This window comes from Microcaecilia unicolor, chromosome 11 (assembly GCF_901765095.1).
Source record: "Microcaecilia unicolor chromosome 11, aMicUni1.1, whole genome shotgun sequence".
Lineage (NCBI taxonomy): Eukaryota > Metazoa > Chordata > Amphibia > Gymnophiona > Siphonopidae > Microcaecilia > Microcaecilia unicolor.
The window spans coordinates 95532416-95557532 of record NC_044041.1 but is presented as its reverse complement, the minus strand read 5'-3'; the positions used below and the strand labels follow the sequence as shown (position 1 = coordinate 95557532).

The 25117-nt window shown below is 45.5% G+C and overlaps 1 protein-coding gene across 1 annotated transcript in view; it reads left to right on the top strand.

The window, feature by feature from the left end:
- LOC115480049 (tetraspanin-33-like) overlaps positions 1–20425 on the top strand; it is a 40156-nt gene extending 19731 nt beyond the window's left edge. The window contains exons 4-8 of the mRNA XM_030218457.1: positions 4010–4084; positions 5747–5842; positions 10311–10439; positions 16643–16804; positions 19701–20425. Of these exons, the coding sequence (XP_030074317.1) occupies positions 4010–4084; positions 5747–5842; positions 10311–10439; positions 16643–16804; positions 19701–19793 (555 nt within the window). The 3' untranslated portion in view covers positions 19794–20425. The remainder of the gene's footprint in view (positions 1–4009; positions 4085–5746; positions 5843–10310; positions 10440–16642; positions 16805–19700) is intronic.
- Positions 20426–25117: the final 4692 nt, after the last annotated feature.

The window sequence follows — 25117 nt, the reverse complement described above, 5'->3', positions numbered from 1 at the left end:
TTCCCCAACTGTAAAGGACTAAAATACAAACTAACACACGCAACCAGCTTTTCTTTTATGAGTACACAACTGTGGAATTCACTTCCAACTCACCTAAGAATGGTCAACGAATTAACTGACTTCCGCATATCCCTGAAGACCTATCTCTTTAACAAAGCCTACCACGAGAACCCTTAACTAACTTTAACATGACACCTATCCATCTTTATTCATAATGTATCTTTCTACAATTGTTTGACCAAATCCTCCTGTCTTCCTTGACTTCTCTGTAACACCAATTGTTTTCTTTAACCTGGTATGGCGATGCTATAACAGGTCTCTGTAAGCCACATTGAGCCTGCAAATAGGTGGGAAAATGTGGGATACAAGTGCAATAAATAAATATATTAAATAGCTGTGGGACCCCACAGCCGGTTGATAACTACAGGTTGATAAAAATCCCTCAAACCATGCTAAGACCCTGTTGCTTATTCCAATGTTGTTCAACCTGGTTTACAAGATGTTATGGTTGACCAGGTCGAAGGATTTTGTGTTTTCATCTATTTGGGTTTCTGTTTGAAGTTTACTTTTCATTAGGTGAGCAGTTCCTATAACTTCTGATTAGGTGATTGCCAGACCGCTAGAACTGAAGGAGTTGGGAATATTTCTTTCATCCTTCAGGAGTAAGTGGAGATAAGTTTTCTATTGTTGGGTTGTAAGTTACTACAAGTGATATTGCTCCATAGTACCAGAGTAGGTTTCTAGTGGTGTTTTTAAGTGAAGATGATATGTCCTTTGAAATGTTTTTTTTAAGATGATCATCCTTTTGTTAGAAGGGTTCAGTTAGAATGTTGAAGTGTTTTGGGTAAGAGTAAATACTGTATGATGGTGCCACATAGATTGACTATGTTTAATGAACTATTTTAATGTGTGAGGAATGAAAAATGGAGCAGAGATGACTGTTGAATCTGTCAGTTGGTTTCCTGTGCACATATGTATATAAGCATTCATTAGTGATCCAGACTATAGTGTCCAAAAAGTTGACTCTGCCTGAAGTACATTATTTCGAGATGGAATCCATCAAAGGCATCTTTGTAAATCTGTATGTCACCTTTCCAAAGGGAGGTGCTCAGTGACACACAAATATGGTAAAAATATGTAAGCTTCTCATTTTCTTTAGTCCAAATCATGAAGACATCATCAATGTACCCAGGGCGGCCCAAGGCAATCTGCTGCCCGAGGCAGTGATGAGATGCTGCCTCCACCCACAGTTGGTCTGGCAGCTCCCCTCTTCCCTCCTCAATCCTCTTCCCCATGTTTACCTTAATTTTTTATTTTCCAAAAGGTGGCAGCATCATCGTTTCCTATAGGTCGCCCTGCTGCGGTGCCACCAGCACTGGCCTCTTTGCTCTACTGTATCCTGCCTCTGAGGAAATAGGAAGTTATGTCAAGAGGTGGGACACAGTAGGGAGAAGAAGCCGGTGCCGGCAGCAGGGCAGCCTATGGGAATCGCTGCCACTGCCACCTTTTGGAAATGAAAAAGATAAGGTAAATGTGGGGAAGAGGGTTGAGGAGGGAAGGGGAGAGTGCCGCCTGAGGCTCTCGCCTCAGTTGGCCTAATAGTAGGGCCACCACTGAGTACCTGCAATATCTGAAAGGTTTGCTGAGGCATCCACCCAAAAAGGTCTCTTCTAATTCTGGCATAAAAAGACTGGCATGCTCTTCTGGTGCTTGGATACAAATATTTAAATATAATGGAGAACAAATTAACAATACCATATCCAATATATGATCAATCCTACTATCGGTAAGGGGAAAGGGAATGGGACTTGATATACCACCTTTCTGTGGTTACAATTAAAGTGGTTTGCACATTATAGCCTGCAAAGAGGTGGGAAAATGTGGGATACAAATGCAATAAATAAATAAATAAATATACAGATACCTTTTTTTTGTACCTGGAGCAATGGAGGGTTGACTTGAATGTGTTTGAAGTCAATGTAAATGTATTTATTTATTTGTGACATTTATATTCCACATTATCCCAAACAAGTTTGAGTTCAATGTGGCTTACAATAAACAGTATAGGATAAATAATCATTCAACAAATAATTTTATAATCAGTGTTGATTTTTGTAATAATATGATAATGTGCTCCATTCACCAATGCGATCACAATAGCGTGAGACCAATATTTTTATGGAACCATCATGGCACATCACTTGTTCCTTATATATGCTATTCCAAAATTTGGCATAAAATGCTCTGTTTACTTATAAGTGAATTCCTGCATCAGGTATTAATAACAGAGTCTTACACAAATAATCTAATATAAACAATGTTATAACTTATCCTGATCCAATGAAGGCTCAAGTTGTTCTCAATATGGATCCATGATGTTTAGTCATTAATACATTTTTCAGTCTTCAATCGTGCTATTGACACCATAAATTTATACCCAAAAAGTAAATAAAGCATTCTAACATCATATACAAGGAACAAGTGATGTGCCATGATGGTTCCATAAAAATATTGGTCTCATGCTATTGTGATCACATTGGTGAACTGAGCACATTATCACAAAAATCAACACTGATTATAAAATTATTTTTTTAATGTTTATTTATATTGACTTCCAGCACATTCAAGTCAGTACTGATAGTAGGAATGCTCTTCTGGTGCCCACAGCAGTTCCCATGACCTGTAAATAGAAGTTGTTATCGAAGTTAGAATAGTTATGGGCCAGGATGACTTCAAATCCTAGCACTAGTTCCTGCTGGGTGTTGGTCATTCAGGGTGGTTGTCTTTAGCAGAGAAGAGTCTATAATATGCAGCTCTATTATGCTTCCTGCATGAGGGATGTTGTATAATTCTCCCATCCAAGGGGGTTTAATTTGTTTGGAAAGTCTGTAGTGTGTGTGTGTGTGTGTTTTTTTTACTCTTCTTTAACAAAGAAACAGAAAACATGATGGCAAATAAAGACCATATGGACTTTTTATTCTGCTCATCTGCTTTTCCTTCCCCCTCAATTCTTCTGTGCTTGCCCCATGCTTTCTTGAATTCTGACACAGTCCTCTTCTTCACCACTTCAACTGGAAGGCTATTCCTTGCATCCATCACCCTTTCTATAACTATTTCCTTAAATTACATCATCTTTCACCCTTCTCCCAAGATTGCTTCTTTCTGTTAAAAGAGGGCTGCCTCCTGTAAATTTATACTTTGAGGCATTTAAATGTCTCTGTTATGCCTCCCCTATCCCACCTCTTCTCCATAGTATATTTCAGTCTGCTCCATGTGCTTTATGGCAAAGACCACCCTTTGAACTAACTCCATATTTCCAGAGCTGCCAAAGGGGCCTACTTTTTCTGTGGAAGATTTTAGGGCATACCCCCAGCTTCACCCATCCCCACCCACAGCTCCACCCCCCCCCCCCTGAAACACCCTGATTCGCGGTCATTGCACCAGAAGCCACCTCCCCTTCCAATGGCAGCAGGAAATGCCTTAATAAAACATCATCTCCTGCTGCCGCGGGACCAGTTCCACAGCTCTTATCGTGAGACTGGTCTTGCGGCAGCAGGAGATGATGTTTTATTAAGGCATCTCCTGGTGCTGCTGGAAGGGAAAGTTGCTCAGTGGGAGATCCTGGCTGTTTGGCAGGAGTGCAGGAGATGACCCACAAAAGCGGGAGACTCCTACCAAATGCGGGAGACTTGGCAGGTCTGTATTCCTCTATGCGTTCTAATGGCTTAACATAGCAACATTAATGGTGTGAAAAGCCAAAAGTAGCATAGTCCAAGGCTGATACAAAATAACCTGGCTTGGCTGAAGTTTGCTGTTTCTAGAGAGAGCTGGACAGGCTTCAGTCTTAAATTTCAGCAGCTATTCATGCAAGTTTCCCAGCTGTGGGGTTTGACCAATCACAGAAAAGCCCATCAGAATGGCAGTGAGAGTACCCCTGAGTAATGGCAGGCTGCTGTTGAAGTGTGATATAATGGATTCATCATCCCTGTTGACTTTTTGTTCGTTTCAGTTTGCCTGGCTGATGCTCCTAATTCTGGTTCTGCAGCTTGTAGCTGCTGTGCTGGGGTTCTTCTTTTCAGGTCTGGTGAGTATATAAGGGATCTTAAACCCATTAGAGAGTAGGCTTTAGAAGCTTTCAAGGTTTTTTTTTTTGGTTTTTTTTACTACAGTTGTTCTATGGTAAAAAAAAAAAATGCTTGGACAGAATTTTGAGAGACTGTTTTGTGTATTGTACTGTTTATTCCTAGAGCCACACAGTAAGAATCAGAACCCTTTCCAGATTCATGCTTACTTGCCCCCCTGTTTACAAAGCCACGCAGCAATGCCGACACAACCCTTTCAAAGTGAATGGGCTGTGTTGGCATTAGCGCACCTACAGCCGCTAGCATGGCTTTGTAAACAGGGTGATTGCTTACTTAGGGGCTAGTTTCCTAGTGCTAATACCTAACGCAATAAAAATGGCCGAATGCAGGATGCATGCAAGCATTCTGTGTCTGTTTTGCCCAGGGGTGTGACCAGACTTCGGCAGGGGGGGGTCCAGAGCCCGAGGTGAGGGGGACACATTTTAGCCCCCCCGGACACTGTCGACCCCCTCCACCACCATTGCCGACCCCCCCCCCCCACCACTGCCGCCGCCACCACCACCACCACCACCAACAACAACTTTGCCCCCCCTGCCGACAACCCTCTCGACCCCCTTCCCACCGCCAACCTTCCCCTGCCGCCTTCGCCGTCGCCTACCTTTGCTGGCGAGGGACCCCAACCCCCGCCAGCCAAGGTCCTTTTCTTCCGGCGCAAGGCTTCATTCTGTTTCTGTGAGTCTGATGTCCTGCGCCCCTCCTGCAGCATGCACTCGGGGTGGATTGCCCCCACCGCCCTGCCCTCGGTACGCCACTGCCATAATCTCCTTCCTTATATCAGGACAGTATACCATATCAGCAGTGTAGTGCCCTGAACTAAAGAAGGAGGCTTTGGCCTCTGATAGCTAGTCCCAAAGGACTAGATTCTATAAATGGTGCCTAAAAAAAAATCGTTGCTGAAAAAAATAGCGTTTCTATAAACCACACTTACAGTTAGGCGCAGTTTATAGATTAGCACTTAGCGCTATAAGCCATGATTACATTTAGGTGTGACATTTACACCAATGAAAACTCGGTGTAAATTCCCACGTGTAAATTAGGTGTGGATCCTGCTAATTCTATAACAACGCGCGTAAATTTTAGGCGTGCTCTGCCACACTCTCTTTTTTGATCCATGCACTAGAATTTACGCGTACCTATTTATAGAATACACCTAAAAAGATGTGCGTGCATATTCTAATTATTGTCAATTAGTGCTGATAATTGCTTTTTATTGCCCAATTATTGGCGCTGATTGAATCGTTAATCTGTTAAGTTGCACACGCACCTCAAAGCGCCATATATAGAATCTGAGGGGAAATGTATTAAGTTAGTCCAATAAAAGATATCACCTTATTTTCTTTTTTTTTGTTAATGTTTATGTTTAAATCCTTTTTATTAAAATAGGAAATTAGACAAAGCAAGCAACCAAGGTACAAAAATTTCAACATGGTGAACTGTAAAATCTAAATGAAAGGAACTAAAAAGAAACCCTCACTTCCACTTCCCCAAGCAGCCCAAAAGCCCACCCTCCCATCTGCCCCCCCCCAAAAAAAACACTACTAAAGTGACTATGTCCGGGTGTCTAAACTTGAATCTACAGTCTTTAACACAGCCTTTGTCTTTAGGTTCTGGATAAAGCATCGTACCTGATGGGGAAAGCTATATCTCATTACCGAGAGGATCTGGATCTGCAAAATTTTATTGATTTTATTCAGAAAAAGGTACAGTGGGACATGCTCAGAATGAATCTAGTCCTCATTTTATGACATCCAGACTCAATTATCAGACCTTTGCTAATCTGACCATCCAGCACAGTGGCATAGCTATGGGGGCCTGGGCCCCCCCAAATTGGCTCTGGGGGTCCCCAGTATGGCTGGTGGGGGTCCCCAACCCCAGCCAGCTAAAGCGTTTGTCCCGAGCTGGTCTCACATTGCCTGGCGCCCTGTCCTGTTTTCAGTCGCTGTGCACGCTTGTTTTAATTAAGCCTGTGGATGGCAGGTGCTCCGGGTGGGGAGGGTGGTGGGGAGAGAAGGGGAGGGGAGGGGAGGGAGTACGGATCCCAATTTAACTGTGGGATGGCAAGAGGTTATAAGGGTCTAGACCTCATAGCCATAAATCTTATTTGAGTATAAACTCTGTTGGATCTGTATTTGGGGGTGGGGGATAATGGGTGGGAGATTTACTAATTGGTTATAGTTGACATTATTGTTAATCAGTATTGTTGCATGCATTTTGTTGACTCAATCAATAAAAAGAATTTAATAATAAAAGAAGGCACACAAAACATAAACTCCAGAATATGTTAAATGGTCTAGCAAAAACTAAGGGCCTCTTCCTAGTGCAGTAATTCCAACTAAGCCCATTCACTTTGAATGGGCTCCATCGGCATCACCATGTGACTTGATAAAAGAGGCCCTAAATTTGAAATTTCAATTAATTGCACCTTTTTAAAATTCTGTACTGAATAAATCCAAAGTGGATAAATCAAAGAATGCAATACCCCCAAAAAGTTAATTGAAAAAGATTTTTAGCATATGCCGAATCTGTAAATAATCATTTTGACCCCAAATATTCCTTGGGATCTTGTTCTATAACAAGAGACCTATAACGGATAATGCACACAATCATGTCTCAACAACTGACTTATTTGTAGTGAAGGCACTGACAGTAGCACTGATCTCTTTACTGTATCTTAAGTAAATGGTTTCCACACCTCAAAAAAGACATAGAGGATTTGGAAAAGGTGCAGAGAAGGGCGACAAAGATGATACAGGGAATGGGACGGCTTCCCTATCAGGATAGGCTGAAGAGGCTGGGGCTCTTCAGCTTGGAGAAAAGGCGGCTGAGGGGAGATATGATAGAGGTCTATAAGATAATGAGTGGAATGGACCAAGTTGATGTGGAGCGTCTGTTTACGCTTTCCAAAAATACTAGGACAAGGGAGCACGCAATGAAACTGCAGTGTAGTAAATTTAGAACAAATTGGAGGAAATGTTTCTTCGCTCAACGCATAGTTACGCTCTGGAATTCGCTGCCGGAAAAGGTGGTTAAGGCGGTTAACTTAGCGGACTTCAAAAAAGGGTTGGACGGCTTCCTGGAGGAAAAAGCCATAGAATGTTATTGAATGGACGAGGAAATGATACAGTATTTCTAAGATGGGCAGGACAAATTGCTTGTTCTTTTGGCCGCTGTCGGTGACAGGGTGCTGGGTTCGATGGACCCTTGGTCTGTCCCAGCATGGCGATGCTTATGTACTTATGTACTTAAATGTCATATAGGTATTCTGAGGCAGCATCATGAATATGATAGCTAATACCTTTAAACTGCCATCTGAATTTCACTGGCAGTCAACATAGGGAAACATGTTTCCTTCTGACATCCAATCAAAACCCATTGTAGTGCTGAGATAATCTTTTTTGGCAGCCCAGCCCTGTTTAAAGTAGAACTCAGAACCTCATATGGTATAACATATTTCAAATCTTTAGCCAATCAAATCTTGTATAAACGTATTTTTGCCACTGCTACCACAAGGTGTTTGAGCATCACAGATCTGTCCATCAACGTTCCCAGATGCATGTAATATAATAACATAGTAACACATAGTAACATAGTAGATGACAGCAGATAAAGACCTGTATGGTCCATTCAGTCTGCCCAGTCCTTGCCATTTTCAGGGCACAGACCGTAGAAGTTTGCCTGTCACTGACCTTGTTCTCCACCTTCTGAAGTTGTCATCGAACCCCACTCTAACCCATCCAAATGTCACAGGAGCCCTCCATCCATCAACTGAACTTCTCTCTCCTCTGATCTAACCTCATCACAAGTTCACAATGTGAGCAAGTGCAAGGTGATGCATGTGGGAAAAAAGAACCCGAATTATAGCTATGTCATGCAAGGTTCCACGTTAGGAGTTACGGACCAAGAAAGGGATCTGGGTGTCGTCGTCGATAATACACTGAAACCTTCTGCTCATTGTGCTGCTGTGGCTAGGAAAGTGAATAGAATGTTGTGTATTATTAGGAAAGGTATGGAAAACAGGTGTGAGGATGCCATAATGCCGTTATATCGCTCCATGGTGGGACCGCACCTTGAGTATTGTGTTCAATTCTGGTCGCCGCATCTCAAGAAAGATATAGCAGAATTGGAAAAGGTGCAGCGAAGGGCGACTAAAATGATAGCGGGGATGGGACGACTTCCCTATGAAGAAAGACTAAGGAGGCTAGGGCTTTTCAGCTTGGAGAAGAGATGGCTGAGGGGAGATATGATAGAGGTATATAAAATAATGAGTGGAGTGGAACAGGTGGATGTGAAGCGTCTGTTCATGCTTTCCAAAAATACTAGGACTAGGGGGCATGCGATGAAACTACAGTGTAGTAAATTTAAAACAAATCGGAGAAAATGTTTCTTCACCCAACGCATAATTAAACTCTGGAATTCGTTGCCGGAGAACGTGGTGAAGGTGGTTAGCCTGACAGAGTTTAAAAGGGGTTAGACGGTTTCCTAAAGGACAAGTCCATAAACCACTACTAAATGGACTTGGAAAAAATCCACAGTTCCAGGAATAACATGTATAGAATGCTTGTACGTTTGGGAAGCTTGCCAGGTGCCCTTGGGCTGGATTGGCCACTGTCGTGGACAGGATGCTGGGCTCAATGGACCCTTGGTCTTTTCCCAGTGTGGCATTACTTATGTTGTACAACCCACAACTAAAACATACATACTGATATTGATTAATGACCTGTAATGGGTATCACATCTAGGGAAGTGTGTTTGGAACTCTGGTTTGGGGCATATAAATCAGATCAACCTCAAGAACACTGATTTTGTATTGAGCAGAAATTGTACTATAATTATATAGGGGATGCAATCGGAGCCATTCCAACTTATATTATCAGCTTAGCTATCCACACCTGTGTAACAGCATAAGCTGCAAGTAAATCAGGAGGCTGAGGCAACGGATCCAAAGGTTAGGAGCCGGAACCTGTACCTAGGTAAAAGCAAAGTAAACCCTGACACGGCTCAGCTGCTGCAGAATGAGAGTCTTCATGAATTTCCTAAAGCTAAATATGACACCTGTTCATTCAGACATTGACTGCACTCCCAAGTGAACTGAACTGGCCACTGTGACAGAGGATGCAGAGCTCAGCAAACCATAGATCGAAGAACAGCATGTCTTATATTCATAGGCTGTCACCTCACAAAAGCAACTCTACCACCCCAAATACCTCCCTTCTCCACCCAATACAGGCAAATTTGTGTCATGCAGATTCATTATGTTTAACCGAAAGCCAAACCAGCTAAAAATATGGTTGAGAACCATAGCTTGAATCATCTGTAAAATAGGAGGATACCTGTTTGTGATAAAACTTTGGGTGATGTTGTAGTGCCACCTAGAGGCTTTAATGTGTATGCAATAAACTGGAGGCTAAAACCATGGCCCAAAACAAGACTTGACTTGCAGCCAGTTCTGGAGAAGGGCGGAGAAGGGAAGGGCTTTTGACAACTGCAGTTCCACAACTTTTGCACACAGCATCCTGGCAAATGATCCCCCACACTTTGCAAAACCTGTCTGAGCTGTGCCTGATATAAAACAAGTTGAAAATTTGTTTTTCAAAGCTAGTTTACTGTGTGCCTGGGAATACAGTGACTGCCTGATTTGGTTCGCCTGGCCAAACTGGTGCAGCTGCCATATTCAAGCGCCTCCACTATATTTACCCCAGACTGGGCTACAGAGAAATTTAATCCTATCTTTTCACCAGACCTGACTTTACCCCCTCGCACCTTCTGTTGGGGAGAAGGAGCAGCAGGAGGTAATGGCATGCCTCAGTGAGCTCTAAATAATTTAAAGCCTTTTAAAAACTAGTCGAAATTACTTGAAATGGATCTAAGAATAGCCTTGTGCTGTGTACACTGTTGGCACAGTAAGAAAATTTCAGAACAATATTAAAACATAGGATCAAATGGACAAAAGGACCTGATCCCACTCAGAAAAAGTCATGAAATTACTCTTTTCTAACACCAAATCGTAACTGCTTAAAATGAAGTTGGCAGTAGGTAGTTATCTCATCACCCTGGGGCCTGGAAGTGTATCTGCAGTGTGCCAGCACCTGAGCCTGACTCAGCTGTGATAGCTGCTCCCTAACCACTGCTCTGCAGGATTCTGTGAACACTCATTTTTTTTTCTTCCAGTTTGAATGTTGTGGAGTGAGATCCTACACTGACTGGTCCCAGAACATATACTTTGAATGCCGAGATTCGAACCCCAGCCTGGAGCGCTGTGCTGTGCCTTACTCCTGCTGCATTCAGGAGAAGAAACAGGTAAACATTCAATAGCTACAGTGCCTCACTGTCTCAGCTGAATGAGATAGCAAGAGTTTTGGCAACCTTTGCCCAGAGTCAGAATGCAATCGCTAGTGTCCATGGGGAAGATTCTGTATACGTCGTCCAAAATTAGGAGCTCATTTTTATAGATCTGCATAAAAAGTAATTGGCTTAATTAGTGATAACAATCGATAATTGATGTTAACAAGCACTTAATTAGCAGTCATTAGGCGCTACACGCAAATCTGCCCTACGCCCTATTCTATAACATGCGGGCCTAATTTTCATAATGCGCAGCTCCAAAAGGGACGTGACCATGTGAAGAACATGGGCAGGTCGGGGTGTGCCCAACATTTAGGTGTGGTGCATTTCCACATCTGCCTTAATTGGGCGTGGTTCATTTCCATGCTTGCCATTAGTTGGGCGTGGTGCATTTCCACATCTGCCATTAGTTTGGTGTGCTGCCTTTTCCACATCTGCTATTAGTTAGGTGTGGTGCATTTCCTTGCTTGCCATTAGTTGGGCTTGGAGCATTTCCACATCTGCCCTTAGTTGGGCGTGGTTCATTTCCATGCTTGCCATTAGCTGGGCGTGGTGCATTTCCACATCTGCTATTAATTAAGTGTGGTGCATTTCCATGCTTGCCATTAGTTGGGCATGGTGCATTTCCACATCTGCTATTAATTAGGTGTGTTTCATTTCCATGCTTGCCATTAGTTGGGCGTGGTGCATTTCCATGTCTGCCATTAGTTGGGCTTGGAGCATTTCCATACTTGCCATTAGTTGGGCGTGGTGTATTTCCATGCTTGTCATTAGTTGGGCGTGGTGCATTTCCACATCTGCCATTAGTTGGACTTGGAGCATTTCCACATCTACCATTAGTTGGGCGTGGTTCATTTCCATGCTTGCCATTAGTTGGGCGTGGTGCATTTCCACATCTACCATTAGTTGGGCGTGGTGCATTTCCATGTCTGCCATTAGTTGGGCTTGGAGCATTTCCATACTTGCCATTAGTTGGGCGTGGTGTATTTCCATGCTTGTCATTAGTTGGGCGTGGTGCATTTCCACATCTGCCATTAGTTGGACTTGGAGCATTTCCACATCTACCATTAGTTGGGCGTGGTTCATTTCCATGCTTGCCATTAGTTGGGCTTGGAGCATTTCCACATCTGCCCTTAGTTGGGCGTGGTTCATTTCCATGCTTGCCATTAGTTGGGCGTGGTGCATTTCCACATCTGCTATTAATTAAGTGTGGTGCATTTCCATGCTTGCCATTAGTTGGGCATGGTGCATTTCCACATCTGCTATTAATTAGGTGTGTTTCATTTCCATGCTTGCCATTAGTTGGGCGTGGTGCATTTCCATGTCTGCCATTAGTTGGGCTTGGAGCATTTCCATACTTGCCATTAGTTGGGCGTGGTGTATTTCCATGCTTGTCATTAGTTGGGCGTGGTACATTTCCACATCTGCCATTAGTTGGGCTTGGAGCATTTCCACATCTACCATTAGTTGGGTGTGGTTCATTTCCATGCTTGCCATTAGTTGGGCGTGGTGCATTTCCACATCTGCCATTAGTTGGGCATGGTGCATTTCCACATCTACCATTAGTTGGGTGTGGTGCATTTCCACATCTGCTATTAATTAGGTGTGGTGCATTTCACTGCTTGCTATTAGTTTGGCATGAAGCATTTCCATGTCTGCCCTTAGTTGGGTGTGGTTCATTTCCATACTTGCCATTAGTTGGGCATGGTGTATTTCCATGCATGCCATTAGTTGGGCGTGGTGTATTTCCACATCTGCCATTAGTTGGGCATGGTGCCATTTACAGGTCTGCCATTGGCAGGGTAAATGCTGGCGCTCAAAGTTAGATGTGAAATGCGCACTGAGCTATTGCAGAGAAGATGGCACATGTAATGGCTTTTCTACAATTTACACTTAACGCAGATTACCCCAGCTCCTAACTGGGCGAGCTATACAGAATTCCCTAGCATAGTATAGTCAACAGTGTGAGTATAGAATAACTGCTGAGCTCTACATATACCCCCTATTTCTATAGAAGTTGATAAAAATTATGCGCACAATTTAATTGAATAATGAGCTTATTAGTGCCAATTTTTAACAAGCAGTTATTAGCACTAATTAGATTTCATTGGCATTCCACGCCTAAATTTTACATATGAGTTGAAAAAGTGGGTGTGGAAATGGGTAGAACAGGGACATTCCTAATATTTACACATGTTGTTATAGAATGAGGGGGGAAATGTGCCTAATTTAGGAACATACATTTGTACCATGTTTCAGTTGATGCAAATGGCTGTGCCTAAAGTTAGGCACGATTCCTGGGTATAAGTGCTATTCTATAAACTGTGCCTATGCACGGCTTTTAGTATAGCATTTTTTGCGTCAATCTTTTTGGCGCTGTATTTAGAATTCACCCCATAGCGACAAAATTCAGCCAAGGTCCATATAGATACCTAATTTCTACTACTACTACTACTGTTTAGCATTTCTATAGCGCTACAAGGCATACGCAGCGCTGCACAAACATAGAAGAAAGACAGTCCCTGCTCAAAGAGCTTACAATCTAATAGACAAAAAATAAATAAAGTAAGCCAATCAAATCAATTAATGTGAACGGGAAGGAAGAGAGGAGGGTAGGTGGAGGCGAGTGGTTACAAGTCAAAAGCAATGTTAAAGAGGAGGGCTTTCAGTCTAGATTTAAAGGTGGCCAAGGATGGGGCAAGACATAGGGGCTCAGGAAGTTTATTCCAGGCGTAGGGTGCAGCGAGACAGAAGGCGCGAAGTCTGGAGTTGGCAGTAGTGGAGAAGGGAACAGATAAGAAGGATTTATCCATGGAGCGGAGTGCACGGGAAGGGGTGTAGGGAAGGACGAGTGTGGAGAGATACTGGGGAGCAGCAGAGTGAATACATTTATAGGTTAGTAGAAGAAGTTTGAACAGGATGCAAAAACGGATAGGGAGCCAGTGAAGGGTCTTGAGGAGAGGGGTAGTATGAGTAAAGCGACCCTGGCGGAAGATGAGACGGGCAGCAGAGTTTTGAACCGACTGGAGAGGGGAGAGGTGACTAAGTGGGAGGCCAGCAAGAAGCAGATTGCAGTAGTCTAAACGAGAGGTGACAAGGGTGTGGATGAGGGTTTTGGTAGAGTGCTCGGAAAGAAAGGGGCGGATTTTATGGATGTTGTAAAGAAAGAAACGACAGGTCTTGGCGGTCTGCTGGATATGAGCAGAGAAGGAGAGAGAAGAGTCAAAGATGACCCCAATTTACTTTCAAACAGACTTTTTGCTGGCCTAAATTAACTGTTTGCTGTAAGCATAATGACTGAAAGTCACTGGTTATCTGTTTCATTGGGCAGAATATCCTCGCTCCACCCTGGATAGTGCTTGGGTGGTCGATGAGAATTTTCAGTGACGCTGTCCATATAGGGCTAGATTCTATATATGGCGTCTGAAAATTCCACGCAGAACAAAATTCACCTAGGCGTATTCTCTAAAGCACGCCTATATTTTATAGAATAGGCTTAAATTTTTGCACGGTATATAGAATACGCTGAGCACCTCTCCACGTGACCAAATTTAGTGGCCATTTACGCCATATTTTACTTGGTGTAAATCCCGATGTCTAAATTAGGCGCAGAATGGGTGTATTCTATAATAAAGCGCATAGATTTTAGAAATGCCCATACCCCACCCATAGCCACGCCCCCTTTTAAACTATGCGACTTAGAATTTAGGCGCACCACGTTACAGAATACACTTAGCAAATTGTGTGCATAAATCTTAATGCCAATTAGTGCTGATAATTGCTTGTTAACATCCATTTGACAGCTCTGATTAGCTAGTTAACTAATTAAGTTACGTGCACAGTTATAGAATACTCTTCGGTTTCCGCATGAAAATTAAGGCTCAATATATAGAATCCTGGGGACTGTGCTGTTGAAATTTCACAGATAGGAAACGTCTACATTTAACAGCTGCTATTAAACATATGTGCTTTTGGAATATTGCTCAATTAGATTTAGTAAATTTATTTATGCCTTTTTCTGTTGTAGTTCAAAGCAAGTTACATTCAGAACAGTAGTTATTACAAAAAGATTCACCCAGGAGGTATCATAGAACATAAGCAACCAACTATCAATGTAATGTACAATTAGAACAATGAGGTAAACATGGAAATAGGCAAATGAAATCCTAGTAATAGCAATGATATGATTCAGTCAGTAATGTGCCCTTTAAAACAGCAATAGTAGAACATTCATAGAACAGAAATATGATACATTACAGTTTGTTTAAAAGTCAATATACTGCTATTTGGTGTATCATCATAGCAGTTTTAAAATAGCCAGAAATGAAATGAAATATCTTAATAGGCAGCACAGTAGAACTTTCATATAACAGGACTATGATACTCACAATCCTGCTTATTTTCAAAGGAGAAGGCCGGCTATCTTCCGATACAAATAAGGAGATGGCCGGCCATCTCCTAAACCTGGCCAAATTGGTATAATCGAAAGCCGATTTTGGCCGGCTTCAACTGCTTTCCGTCGCAGGGCTGGCCAAAGTTAAAGGGGGCATTTCGGCAGGGTATGGAAGGTGGGACAGGGTCATGGTTACGAGATGGCCGGCTTCGGCCGATAATGGAAAAAAGAAGGCCAGCTCTGACGAGCACTTGGCCAGCTTCACTTGGTCCATTTATTTTTAGGACCAAGCCTCCAAAAAGTGCCCCAACTGACCAGAGGACCACCGGAGGGAATTGGGGATGACCTCCCCTTACTCCCCCAGTGGTCACCATCCCCCTCCCACCCCCCCCCCCCAAAAAAATTAAAGAACACTTTTTTGCCAGCCTCTATGCCAGCCTGAAATGTCATACCCAGTTCCATGACAGTAGTATGCAGGTCCCTGGAGCAGTTTTTAGTGGGTGCAGTGCACTTCAGGCAGGTGGACCCAGGCCCATCCCCCCCTACCTGTTACACTTGTGGTCTTGTGGTGGTAAATGGGAGCCCTCCAACCCCCCCCCCCCAAAACCCACTGTACGCACATGTAGGTGCTACCCTTCACCCCTTAGGACTATGGTAGTGGTGTACAGTTATGGGGAGTGGGTTTGGGGTTTTTTGGGGGGGAACTCAGCACCTAAGGTAAGGGAGCTATGCACCTGGGAGCAATTTTTGAAGTCCACTGCAGTGCCCCCTAGGGTGTCCGGTTGGTGTCCTGGCATGTGAGGGGGACCAGTGCACTACAAATGCTGGCTCCTCCCATGACCAAATGGCTTGGATTTGGCCGGGTTTGAGATGGCCGCCATTAGTTTCCATTATTGCTGAAAACCAATGCCGGCCATCTCTAAAGCCGGCCCAAATGTTGAGATTTGTCCGGCTCCAACCGTATTATCGAAATGAAAGATGGCCGGCCATCTTGTTTCGATAATACGATTGGGACGCTGCTTTACGGGGCCAGCCTTGAAGATGGCTGGCCCCATTTGATTATGCCCCTCAATGCCAGCTAAATACAGTATAATGTAACCTATGGTACTTTGTGTGTCTAAGTGCTTTGAAAATGAGCCCCAGCATACTCTTTAGCATGCAGTTAGTGCACTTACTGCAGGACATCTGAGCGCCCCCCCTCCCCCCGGTATTGCATTTTAGGGCCCCTCGGTGAACTAATGCAGAATGTGCTTCCACTAGGAGCTCAATGTCTGCTTTTCTCTCAGTGTGTGTTATGTCACAAGACAGCGAAGATGACTAAAAAAGTAAATGACACTCCAGATGAAAGTAACTATTTATTGGATGGTGAACAAGACTCGACATAGCTGTGTTTCGGCCTATGAGGTCTGCATCAGGAGTCTTTTGTGTTCTAGAATTACATCCACTTATGTGTTTATCGTCGTCGGTATCTGTAACAAAAGCTTTTTGCACTGTATGCGCCAGAACAAAACAAGGCTATAATCACCTCAAAACTGCGATATGACATATCGAGTGGCCTAGTGGTTAGGGTGGTGGACTTTGGAACTGAGGAACTGAGTTTGATTCCCAGCACAGGCAGCTCTTTGTGACTCTGGGCAAGTCACTTAACCCTCCATTGCCTGCCATGAGTGGGAAAGCGCGGGATACAAATGTAATAAAAAAAATAATATCATATACCCTTGCGGAGATGTTTCTTCTGTTTCACATCGATCTGCTTTTCTTTCAGACCATTTTCAATACCATGTGCGGCTATGAAACTCAAAGCCTGAAGCCTTGGCAAGCGGAAGACAAGATTCATGTGCATGGCTGCTTAGACAAGATTGTCACCTGGGGGAAGGCGAACCTGCTGCTGCTGGCAGGAATAGCGATGGGGCTCTTCCTGCTGGAGGTGAGTGAGCCCTGTATGACCAGGGAACAATGGAATGCATTCCTGGTCCGAACACATCGCAGGAAAGGCAGGTGACCTCTAGGTGGTAAGAGCCAGTCTGTCTAATGAAGATGCAAAAAAAAACCAAAAAACAACATTGCTATATAACATTTCAGAAATGGTAAGTGGTTGCAGTGTATCTGGCTGGCCATGGCTAGGACTAGCTGAATGTGGTTTACCAATGCTATGACTGTGGTTTCTCCTCCCCTGTGCTAGGAGGGAGGGGAGGACCAGCCACTGGAAAGTCTACCGGTAGGATTTGGGGTGCATATGAAGCAGGGCTGTGGCTCTCCCCCAAGGACTGTTACTATGACAGCTGAGTTATAGAAGGAGGAGGGAAACATCCTGGAAAGCTGTAAATTAAGATTTCTGGTAAATTAGCCTTTGGTGGGGTAGGTTCCGATTGAGCTGAAAGCCCAAAGCAGCAAGAGAAGGTTAACAGGCTCAAAATAAATACAACCCCCACTCCCAATTCAGTGATTGTAAGCCAGATCTGACAGCAGCGATCATTGTGGTAACTGATAAAACTTCTACAGAGAATGGACATAGCCTTGGTGTTAATATTAGTCTGCAAATCAGGTCATGCCAGAGTTCAAATCCCACTTTCCCCATTGATTCTCTTTGTGACCTTGAAAAACATCACCTCATCTTTCGTTGCCTCAGATAATTACAAGCTGTTGGGGTTAGAGACTTATCCTGCCATAAGTTGCATCGAGCGTTATTTGGAAAGGTGGGCCAAAAGTTATTGATAACTGTTACTATTATGTGAAAAAAAAAACCCAGTTCAGCATATTTTTTTCCAAGTTAGGGTCCTGTTTACTAAGGTGCGCTACAGGCACGTTAGCATTTTTAGTGTGCACTAAACATTAGAGCACACTAATAGTGTAGATGTCCATAATATTCCTATGGACATCTACACGGCTAGTGCATGCTAATTTTTAGCACTTGCTAAAAATGCTAGCTCACCTTAGTAAACAGGGCCCTTAGTGTCTTGAGATTTTTGTAGCTGCTAAAATCCCTTCTCTTAAACTCAACCTGCAGGTCCTAGGCTAAGCTCAGGGAGGTCCCATTCTAAGGTTCCTCACTTTGAGCATCTCGCCCTGTCACACACTGTCCCTGCTTTAGAAGGTTAATGAGTACGGGAGACCAAGGAAAGGAAGGAAGGAAGGAAGGAAGGAGAATGTAGAGTAAATGGTGGTGGGAATCAGGAGGGGGGAAGAGGGGAAAGGAAGGAAGGAAGGAAAATGGAGTAAATGGTGGTGGGAATCGGGAGGGGGGAAGAGGGAAAAGGAAAGGAAATGTCACGATTGTGACTTTTTCTTGGTTTGTGCTCCTCTCGCCCTCTGGTGGCCAGAACCAGTGGCTGCCATAGACTTTCCAGACTCTCTTTTCAGTCCGGTCCAGATATTTTAGCCCTCCAGTCTTGCTTGGAAGTTTGGCAGCTAGCCTCACCCTTAGCTGCCTTGAGATTGCTGCAGCTTGAGCCTCAGCTGCTGATGGGCTTATTAGCCACCTGGAAACTTTCTGCTTTGCCTTTGCAAACGCCAAAGGTCCAGGTTAGTGTTTGGTGCTGATAGGAGCACTTCTGTCTTGCTGTGCTGTTAGGACCACTTCTGTCTGCTTGTTTGAGCTTCCCTGCTTTACCTTCTGGTGCTGATAGGAGCACTTCTGTCTTGCTGTGCTGTTAGGAGCACTTCTGCCTTGCTTGTTTAAGCTTCCCTGCTTTACCCTTTTGGCTTCCCTGCTTTACCCTTCTGGTGCTGATAGGAGCACTTCTGTCTTGCTGTTAGGAGCACTTCTGCCTTGCTGTTAGGAGCATTTCTGCCTTGCATGTTTGAGCTTCCCTGCTTTAACCTTTTGAGCTTTCCTCCTTACCCTTTTGGTGCTGTTAGGAGCACTTCTGCCTTGTCTTGTGTCTTACCTGTATGCCTTGTTCTTGTCTGTGTGCCTGTGGGCACTTCTGTTTTGAACCCTAACCCTGTTTCTGTCAAGCTTGTTCTGTATCCTATTCCCTGTCTGAGAATCCTGAATCCTCAGAAGTCCCGAACCCTGTGTTAGTCAAGCTTGTTTAGTATCCTGTGTCCTGTGTGAGAATCCTGTTGGTCTAGTCTGTCTGCAAGCTAGGTCCAGTAAGTCCTGCCGGCCACCTGCACCTAGGGGCTCAACCCCTGGGGAATGGTGGTCAAGTCCAGGTAAAGACCGGTTGCTCTGTCCTGCTTATTCCCTGCTTGCCTACTGCTGTAGTTCCAGTCCTGTGGTTCCAGTTCAGTTGTTCCAGCTTTGCCTGTCTACAGCTTCTCCTGCCTTGCTTGTTTACCCAGTCCTGGTTGAGGGTCTTGCCTACTGCTGCCGCTTGTCAGCAGCGGTCCAAGGGCTCTCATGGTGCCAGTGTCTAAGAGCCTGAGACCGTGACAGGAAGGAAGGAGAATGTAGAGTAAATGGTGGTGGGAATCAGGAGGGGGGAAGAGGGGAAAGGAAGGAAGGAAAATGGAGTAAATTGTGGTGGGAATCGGGAGGGGGAAGAGGGAAAAGGAAAAAGGAAAGGAAGGAATGTAGAGTAAATGGTGGTGGAAATCGGGAGGGGAAAGGGGGAAAAGGAAAGGAAGGAAGGAGAATGAAGAGTAAATGGTGGGGGGGGGAATGGGGGAAAGGAAGGAGAATGTAGAGTAAATGGAGGTGGGAATCGGGAGGGGGGAAGAGGGAAAAGAGCACAAATTTAGACTCTTATTCCCACACCCATTCATAAAACTCTACCAGACTGAGCTATTGTTCCTCCTTGGTCTCTAAATCCAGCTCAGAACTCCTTCCATTCTAAGTCTTCTCTGGATTTTTTTCTTTTTTTTTTTCTCTTCTTCAGGTCCTTGTGATATTTTTGGCAAAGATGTTAATTTACCAGATCAACTTTATAGTGCACAAAAGGAGACTGACCATTGCAGAACTATCTTCATAGGATGGAACAGGGAACACAAAATGTGAAAAAAAGTCTTTCAAGAGATTTTACCAATGCTGTGAAGAACCTACTGCATCTATTGAGCCGAAGTGTACAGCTGATGTTGGAAGAAGGTCAGAGGAATGAATCAAGCGGGAAAAAGACACAAATCCTTTATCATTGTTACTGTGCACTGAAAAGCTGAGCACATAGCGGGTCGGAAGAATTCTCATTGAGAAGGTGTTCAGAACACACTGGAGGGTGACAACTGTGGTGCAGAATCACAGAGTGATAATTAAACATTTTTGATAATTATGGAAGTTACAACAATGATGTAGTCAATGTGATGCCTGATTGGGCTCTGAAGATCTGCTCTTCATCTATTTGTGCTGTATTTCTCTTTACCTGTGTCACTGTGATGCCTGCATGGGGCTTTGTGAAGACCCAATCTTCTCCTGCCCATGCCATATTCATACCTCACAAGTATCAGTGTGATTCCTCTGGGAGTGGGGGGATGGGGACTCTGAAGACAATAAGAACAATAGCACCTCAGTTAATCTAAGGACCCTTTACTAGCTGCACTTAGGGACCCTTTTAGTAGCCTAGTGGTTAGGGCAGTGGACTTTGATGCTGGGGAACTGAGTTCAATTCTCACTGCAGCTCCTTGTGACTCTGGGCAAGTCACTTAACCCTCCATTGCCCCTGGTACAAAATAAGTACCTGAATATATGTAAAGTGCTTTGAATGTAGTTGCAAAAACTTCAGAAAAGTGGTATATCAAGTCCAATTTCCCTATTTGAGATTCTACATGGAATGTTGCTACTATTGGAGATTCTAGATGGAATGTTAATGTTGCTATTCCACTAGCAACATTCCATGTAGAAGCTTTCCCTTGCAGATCAGCAACGCGGCCGCGCAGGCTTCTGTTTCTGTGAGTCTGACGTCCTGCACGTACGTGCAGGACGTCAGACTCACAGAAACAGAAGCCTGCGCAGCCGCATTGCTGATCTGCAACAGGGCCGTGCCTAGGGTCTCTGGCACCCCCCTGCAGACTATCAGTTGGCGCCCCCCCCCCCGTGAAAATGATCACGCCTCCCCCCATGAAAATGATCGCTCACCACTTGCCACACTGAAAGGAATTGTCAGCAATATTCTTAGAAACAAATTGCTATACATTGCAAAATAAGATAGCAGATGTAAATTCTCAAAGTGGACATATTCCAAACGCTAAAATGAAAATAAAATAATTTTTTTCTACCTTTGTTGTCTGGTGACTTTCTTTTTTCAATCATGCTGGTCCAATATCTGATTCTGCTGCTATCTGTCCTCTTAACTCCATTTCCAGGGCTTCCTTTCCATTTATTTCTTTACTTTTCTCCTTTCTTCTTCATTTCTTACTCTATATCCATTTCCAGCAATTTCTCCTCTCTCCCTGGGTCCTGCCCTCCCATCCATGTCCATTCTTGTCCCTCTCTGCCCTTCCCTCCTCCATCCATAGCCAGCAATCCTCCTCTCTCCCCTCCTCTCCATTTCCAGCAATTTGTCCTCTCCCTGGGCCCCCATGTCCATCCTTGTCCCTCTCTGCCCTTCCCTCCTCCATCCATAGCCAGCAATCCTTGCCTCCTCTCTCCCCTCCCCTCCCCTCCATTTCCAGCAATTTGTCCTCTCCCTGGGCCCCCATGTCCATCCTTGTCCCTCTCTGCCCTTCCCTCCTCCATCCATAGCCAGCAATCCTCTCTCCCCTCCCCTCCCCTTCCAGCAATTTGTCCTCTCCCTGGGCCCTGCCCTCCCATCCATGCCTCTCTGCCCTCCCATCCATGCCTCTCTGCCCTTCCCTCCGCACTCTGGGGCCTTTAAATCTTTTACTTCCGGTCGCAGCAGCGTCAGTGAAAGCGGAGCGCTGCCGACGTCTCCCTTCCCGGGACACTGAGGGAACCAACGAGTGCAAGGGAAGGGAGACGTCAGCAGCAGTGGCGTAGCTAGGGTAGTTGACACCCGGGGCCGGTCATTTTTTAACACCCTCCCCCCCAAATCCAGTACTAGGCATACCGAGAATACAAAACACTCACGACCTATAGAGCAATTTTACCATACCATAAGCAGTCGTTTCTATGAGTCACACAAGGAAAAGGAAAGCATCTTAAGCACTACAGTGAGCACTAGAACATCAATTCACCTATTGTAAAACGAAACCAGACAGAATAGTACAGATCGTCAATCCTGCACAGTCAATGCCAACTGAAAGCCATGTCTTTTTCACAAACACAGATACACCCTAATCCACTATAGAATAAGTAATCATAAACTTTCTATTTAGACAAAAATTAAACTGAACCCCCGATGCCAGACTCTGCATACAATGCAACATCACAGAAACAGAAAATGTCTCCTAGTACTGTGCAAAATATAAAGACAGCAGATGTAAATTTGAAAAAACTAACAAATACCAATCACCACTTTACAAATTAACAAATAGAAATAAAACAAATACAGAAAATAAAATAATACCATTTTATTGGACTAATACATTTAGCTTCCAGAGGCCAAAATCTCCTTCCTTAGGTCAATACAGTATAGTGCTGTTACAGTATCCTATCCTGATCTGAGGAAGGGGGTTTTGTTCTCTGAAAGTTAAGTCAAAATGTATTAAAATTAGTCCAATAAAAAGATTACCTTATTTACATGTTCTATTTATAAACATTTATAAACACAGCTAAAATACTATATCCTAAAGCAAAATAATAAAAATATATATTTACAGTTTGTTGTCTTTGGTTTCTGCTTTCCTCATCTTCTTTTCATCGTCTTCCTTCTATCCAGCATCTGTCTTCGCTCTCTCTCTGCCATCCAGTGTCTGCCCTCTCTAATGTCCCTTCCATCCACATCTGCCCTCTATTTCTGCCCCTTCCATCCACCATCTGCCCCAGTCTGCCATCTCTCTCTCCCCCTTCCATCCACCATCTGCCCTCTCTCTCCTTTCCCTCTAGCATTTGCCCTCTATCTCTGCCCCCTTCCATCCACTGTCTGCTCTTTCACTCCCTTCTATCCACTGTCTGCCCTTTCTCTCTGCTCCTTCGATTCACCATTTGCCCTCTCTCTTTCCCCCTCCCATCCATTCAGGGTCTGCCCTCCCTCTCACTCCCCATTCCATCCAGGATCTATCCCCCCTCTCTCACTGTCCCCTCTTTTCGGCTCCCAGTTCCCACCTGCGGCTGCCCCTAGTTCCAGATCCATTGATTCTCCCATCCACCCCTGCCCCAGGCATGACCCCATTCTCCCTCCTGCTCACTTTTCAGACCCCAGTTCCAGCTCCATGCCCCTTCTCCCATCTGTCTCCCACCCAGTCCCTTCTGCCCATCCGAGTCCCCCTCACCCCATCTGTCTCCTACCCAGTCCCTTCTGCTATCCAAGTGCCCCCCACCCTCACCCCATCTGTCTCCCACCCAGTACCTTCTGCCCATCCGAGTCCCCCTCACCCCATCTGTCTCCCACCCAGTCCCTTCTGCTATCCAAGTGCCCCCCACCCTCACCCCATCTGTCTCCCACCCAGTCCCTTCTGCCCATCCGAGTCCCCCTCACCCCATCTGTCTCCCACCCAGTCCCTTCTGCTATCCAAGTGCCCCCCACCCTCACCCCATCTGTCTCCCACCCAGTACCTTCTGCCCATCTGAGTCCCCCTCACCCCATCTGTCTCCCACTCAGTCCCTTCTGCTATCCAAGTGCCCCCCACCCTCACCCCATCTGTCTCCCACCCAGTCCCTTCTGCCCATCCGAGTCCCCCTCACCCCATCTGTCTCCCACCCAGTCCCTTCTGCTATCCGAGTCCCCCCCACCTTCACCCCATCTGTCCCCCACCCTCACCCTGCCTAGTCTTCTCCCTGCCACCCGGTCTTTAAAAAGAAATTGCCGACGCGATAGCGAGCGCAGCACCTCGTGTGCAAGTAAAAGAAGCAAATCCGATCATCTCATTGGGCCTTCCTTCACTGTCCCGCCCTAGAGGAAATAGGAAGTTGCGTCAGAGGAGGGCGGGACAGTGAGGGAAGGCCCAATGAGATGATCGGATCCGCTTCTTTTACTTGCACACGAGGTGCTGCGCTCGCTATCGCGTCGGCAAATAAATTTAAAGGGCTGGTGCGGGGGGGGGGGGGGGTGCCAGGATGAAGAGCAGCGGGAGCGGCGGCACCCCCCTTTCTGGCGACACCCGGGGCGCACCGCCCCGCCCTTGCTACGCCACTGGTCGGCAGCGCTTTTACTGACGCTGCTGCAACCAAAAGATTTAAAGGCCTCGGCGGCGCGGGGCCAGGGTAAGCACCGCGGCGGCGCCCTCCAGAGGTGGGTGCCCCCCTGCGGCGCTTACCTCGCTTACCGCATCGGCACGGCCCTGATCTGCAAGGCCAGACTTCTACATGGAATGTTGCTAGTGGAGGAGTAGCCTAGTGGTTAGTGCAGCAGATTCTGATCCTGGGGAGCTGAGTTCAATTCCCACTGCAGCTCCTTGTGACTCTGGGCAAGTCACTTAACCCTCCATTGCCCCGGTACAAAATAAGCACCTGAATATATGTAAACCACTTTGAATGTAGTTGCAAAACCCTCAGAAAGGCGGTATATCAAGTCCCATTTCCCTTTTCCTTTTACTAAAGGGTTGGTGTGCGCCTATGGGCTTTCCTTCAGACTACCGCAGGAGCCCGGCGGTAGTTCCCACCCCCAGCGCTACAAAAATCTTTTCTATTTTTGTAGCACTGTTGCTTACCCCGTGGTAGTCGGGCAGTGCTGTCTGTTGTCCAGTTACCGCAGGGTTAGCGCAGGAGCCCTTACTAAGTGCTGTCCCCCGAAATGGCTGTGCGATAAGTGGTTCATTTACTGCACAGCTGTTTCTTTAAAAAAAAGGCAGCCTTTTACCCGCTGTAGTGGTGTTCCTTGGTTGGTTGCCACCCGGGGTGGATCATCGCTGCGCACCCCTCTGAGTCCAGCACCCCCCCCCCCCGCGCACTCTCCCACGGCACATTGCCTCTCCCCCCCCCATGGCACATCACCTCTCCCCCCCCCAGCGCATCACCTCTCCCCCCAGCACATCACCTTCTCCCCCTCGGTGCATCACCTCCAACCCCCCCCCCCCCCCCCGGGTGAATTGCTCTTACCTCCTGAAGGTGCAGGGAGCAGCCACGTGACTGTCGGCTCCACCGGTTCCCTGCCTCGGAACAGGAAGTAACATCAGAGGGAGCAGGGAACCGGTGGAGCCAACAGCCACACGGCTGCTCCCTGCACGCCCCTGCAGCGTGCACCCAGGGTGGACCGCCCCCACTGCCCCGCCCTTGGTACGCCTCTGCTCAGCGCCCGTAAAAAAA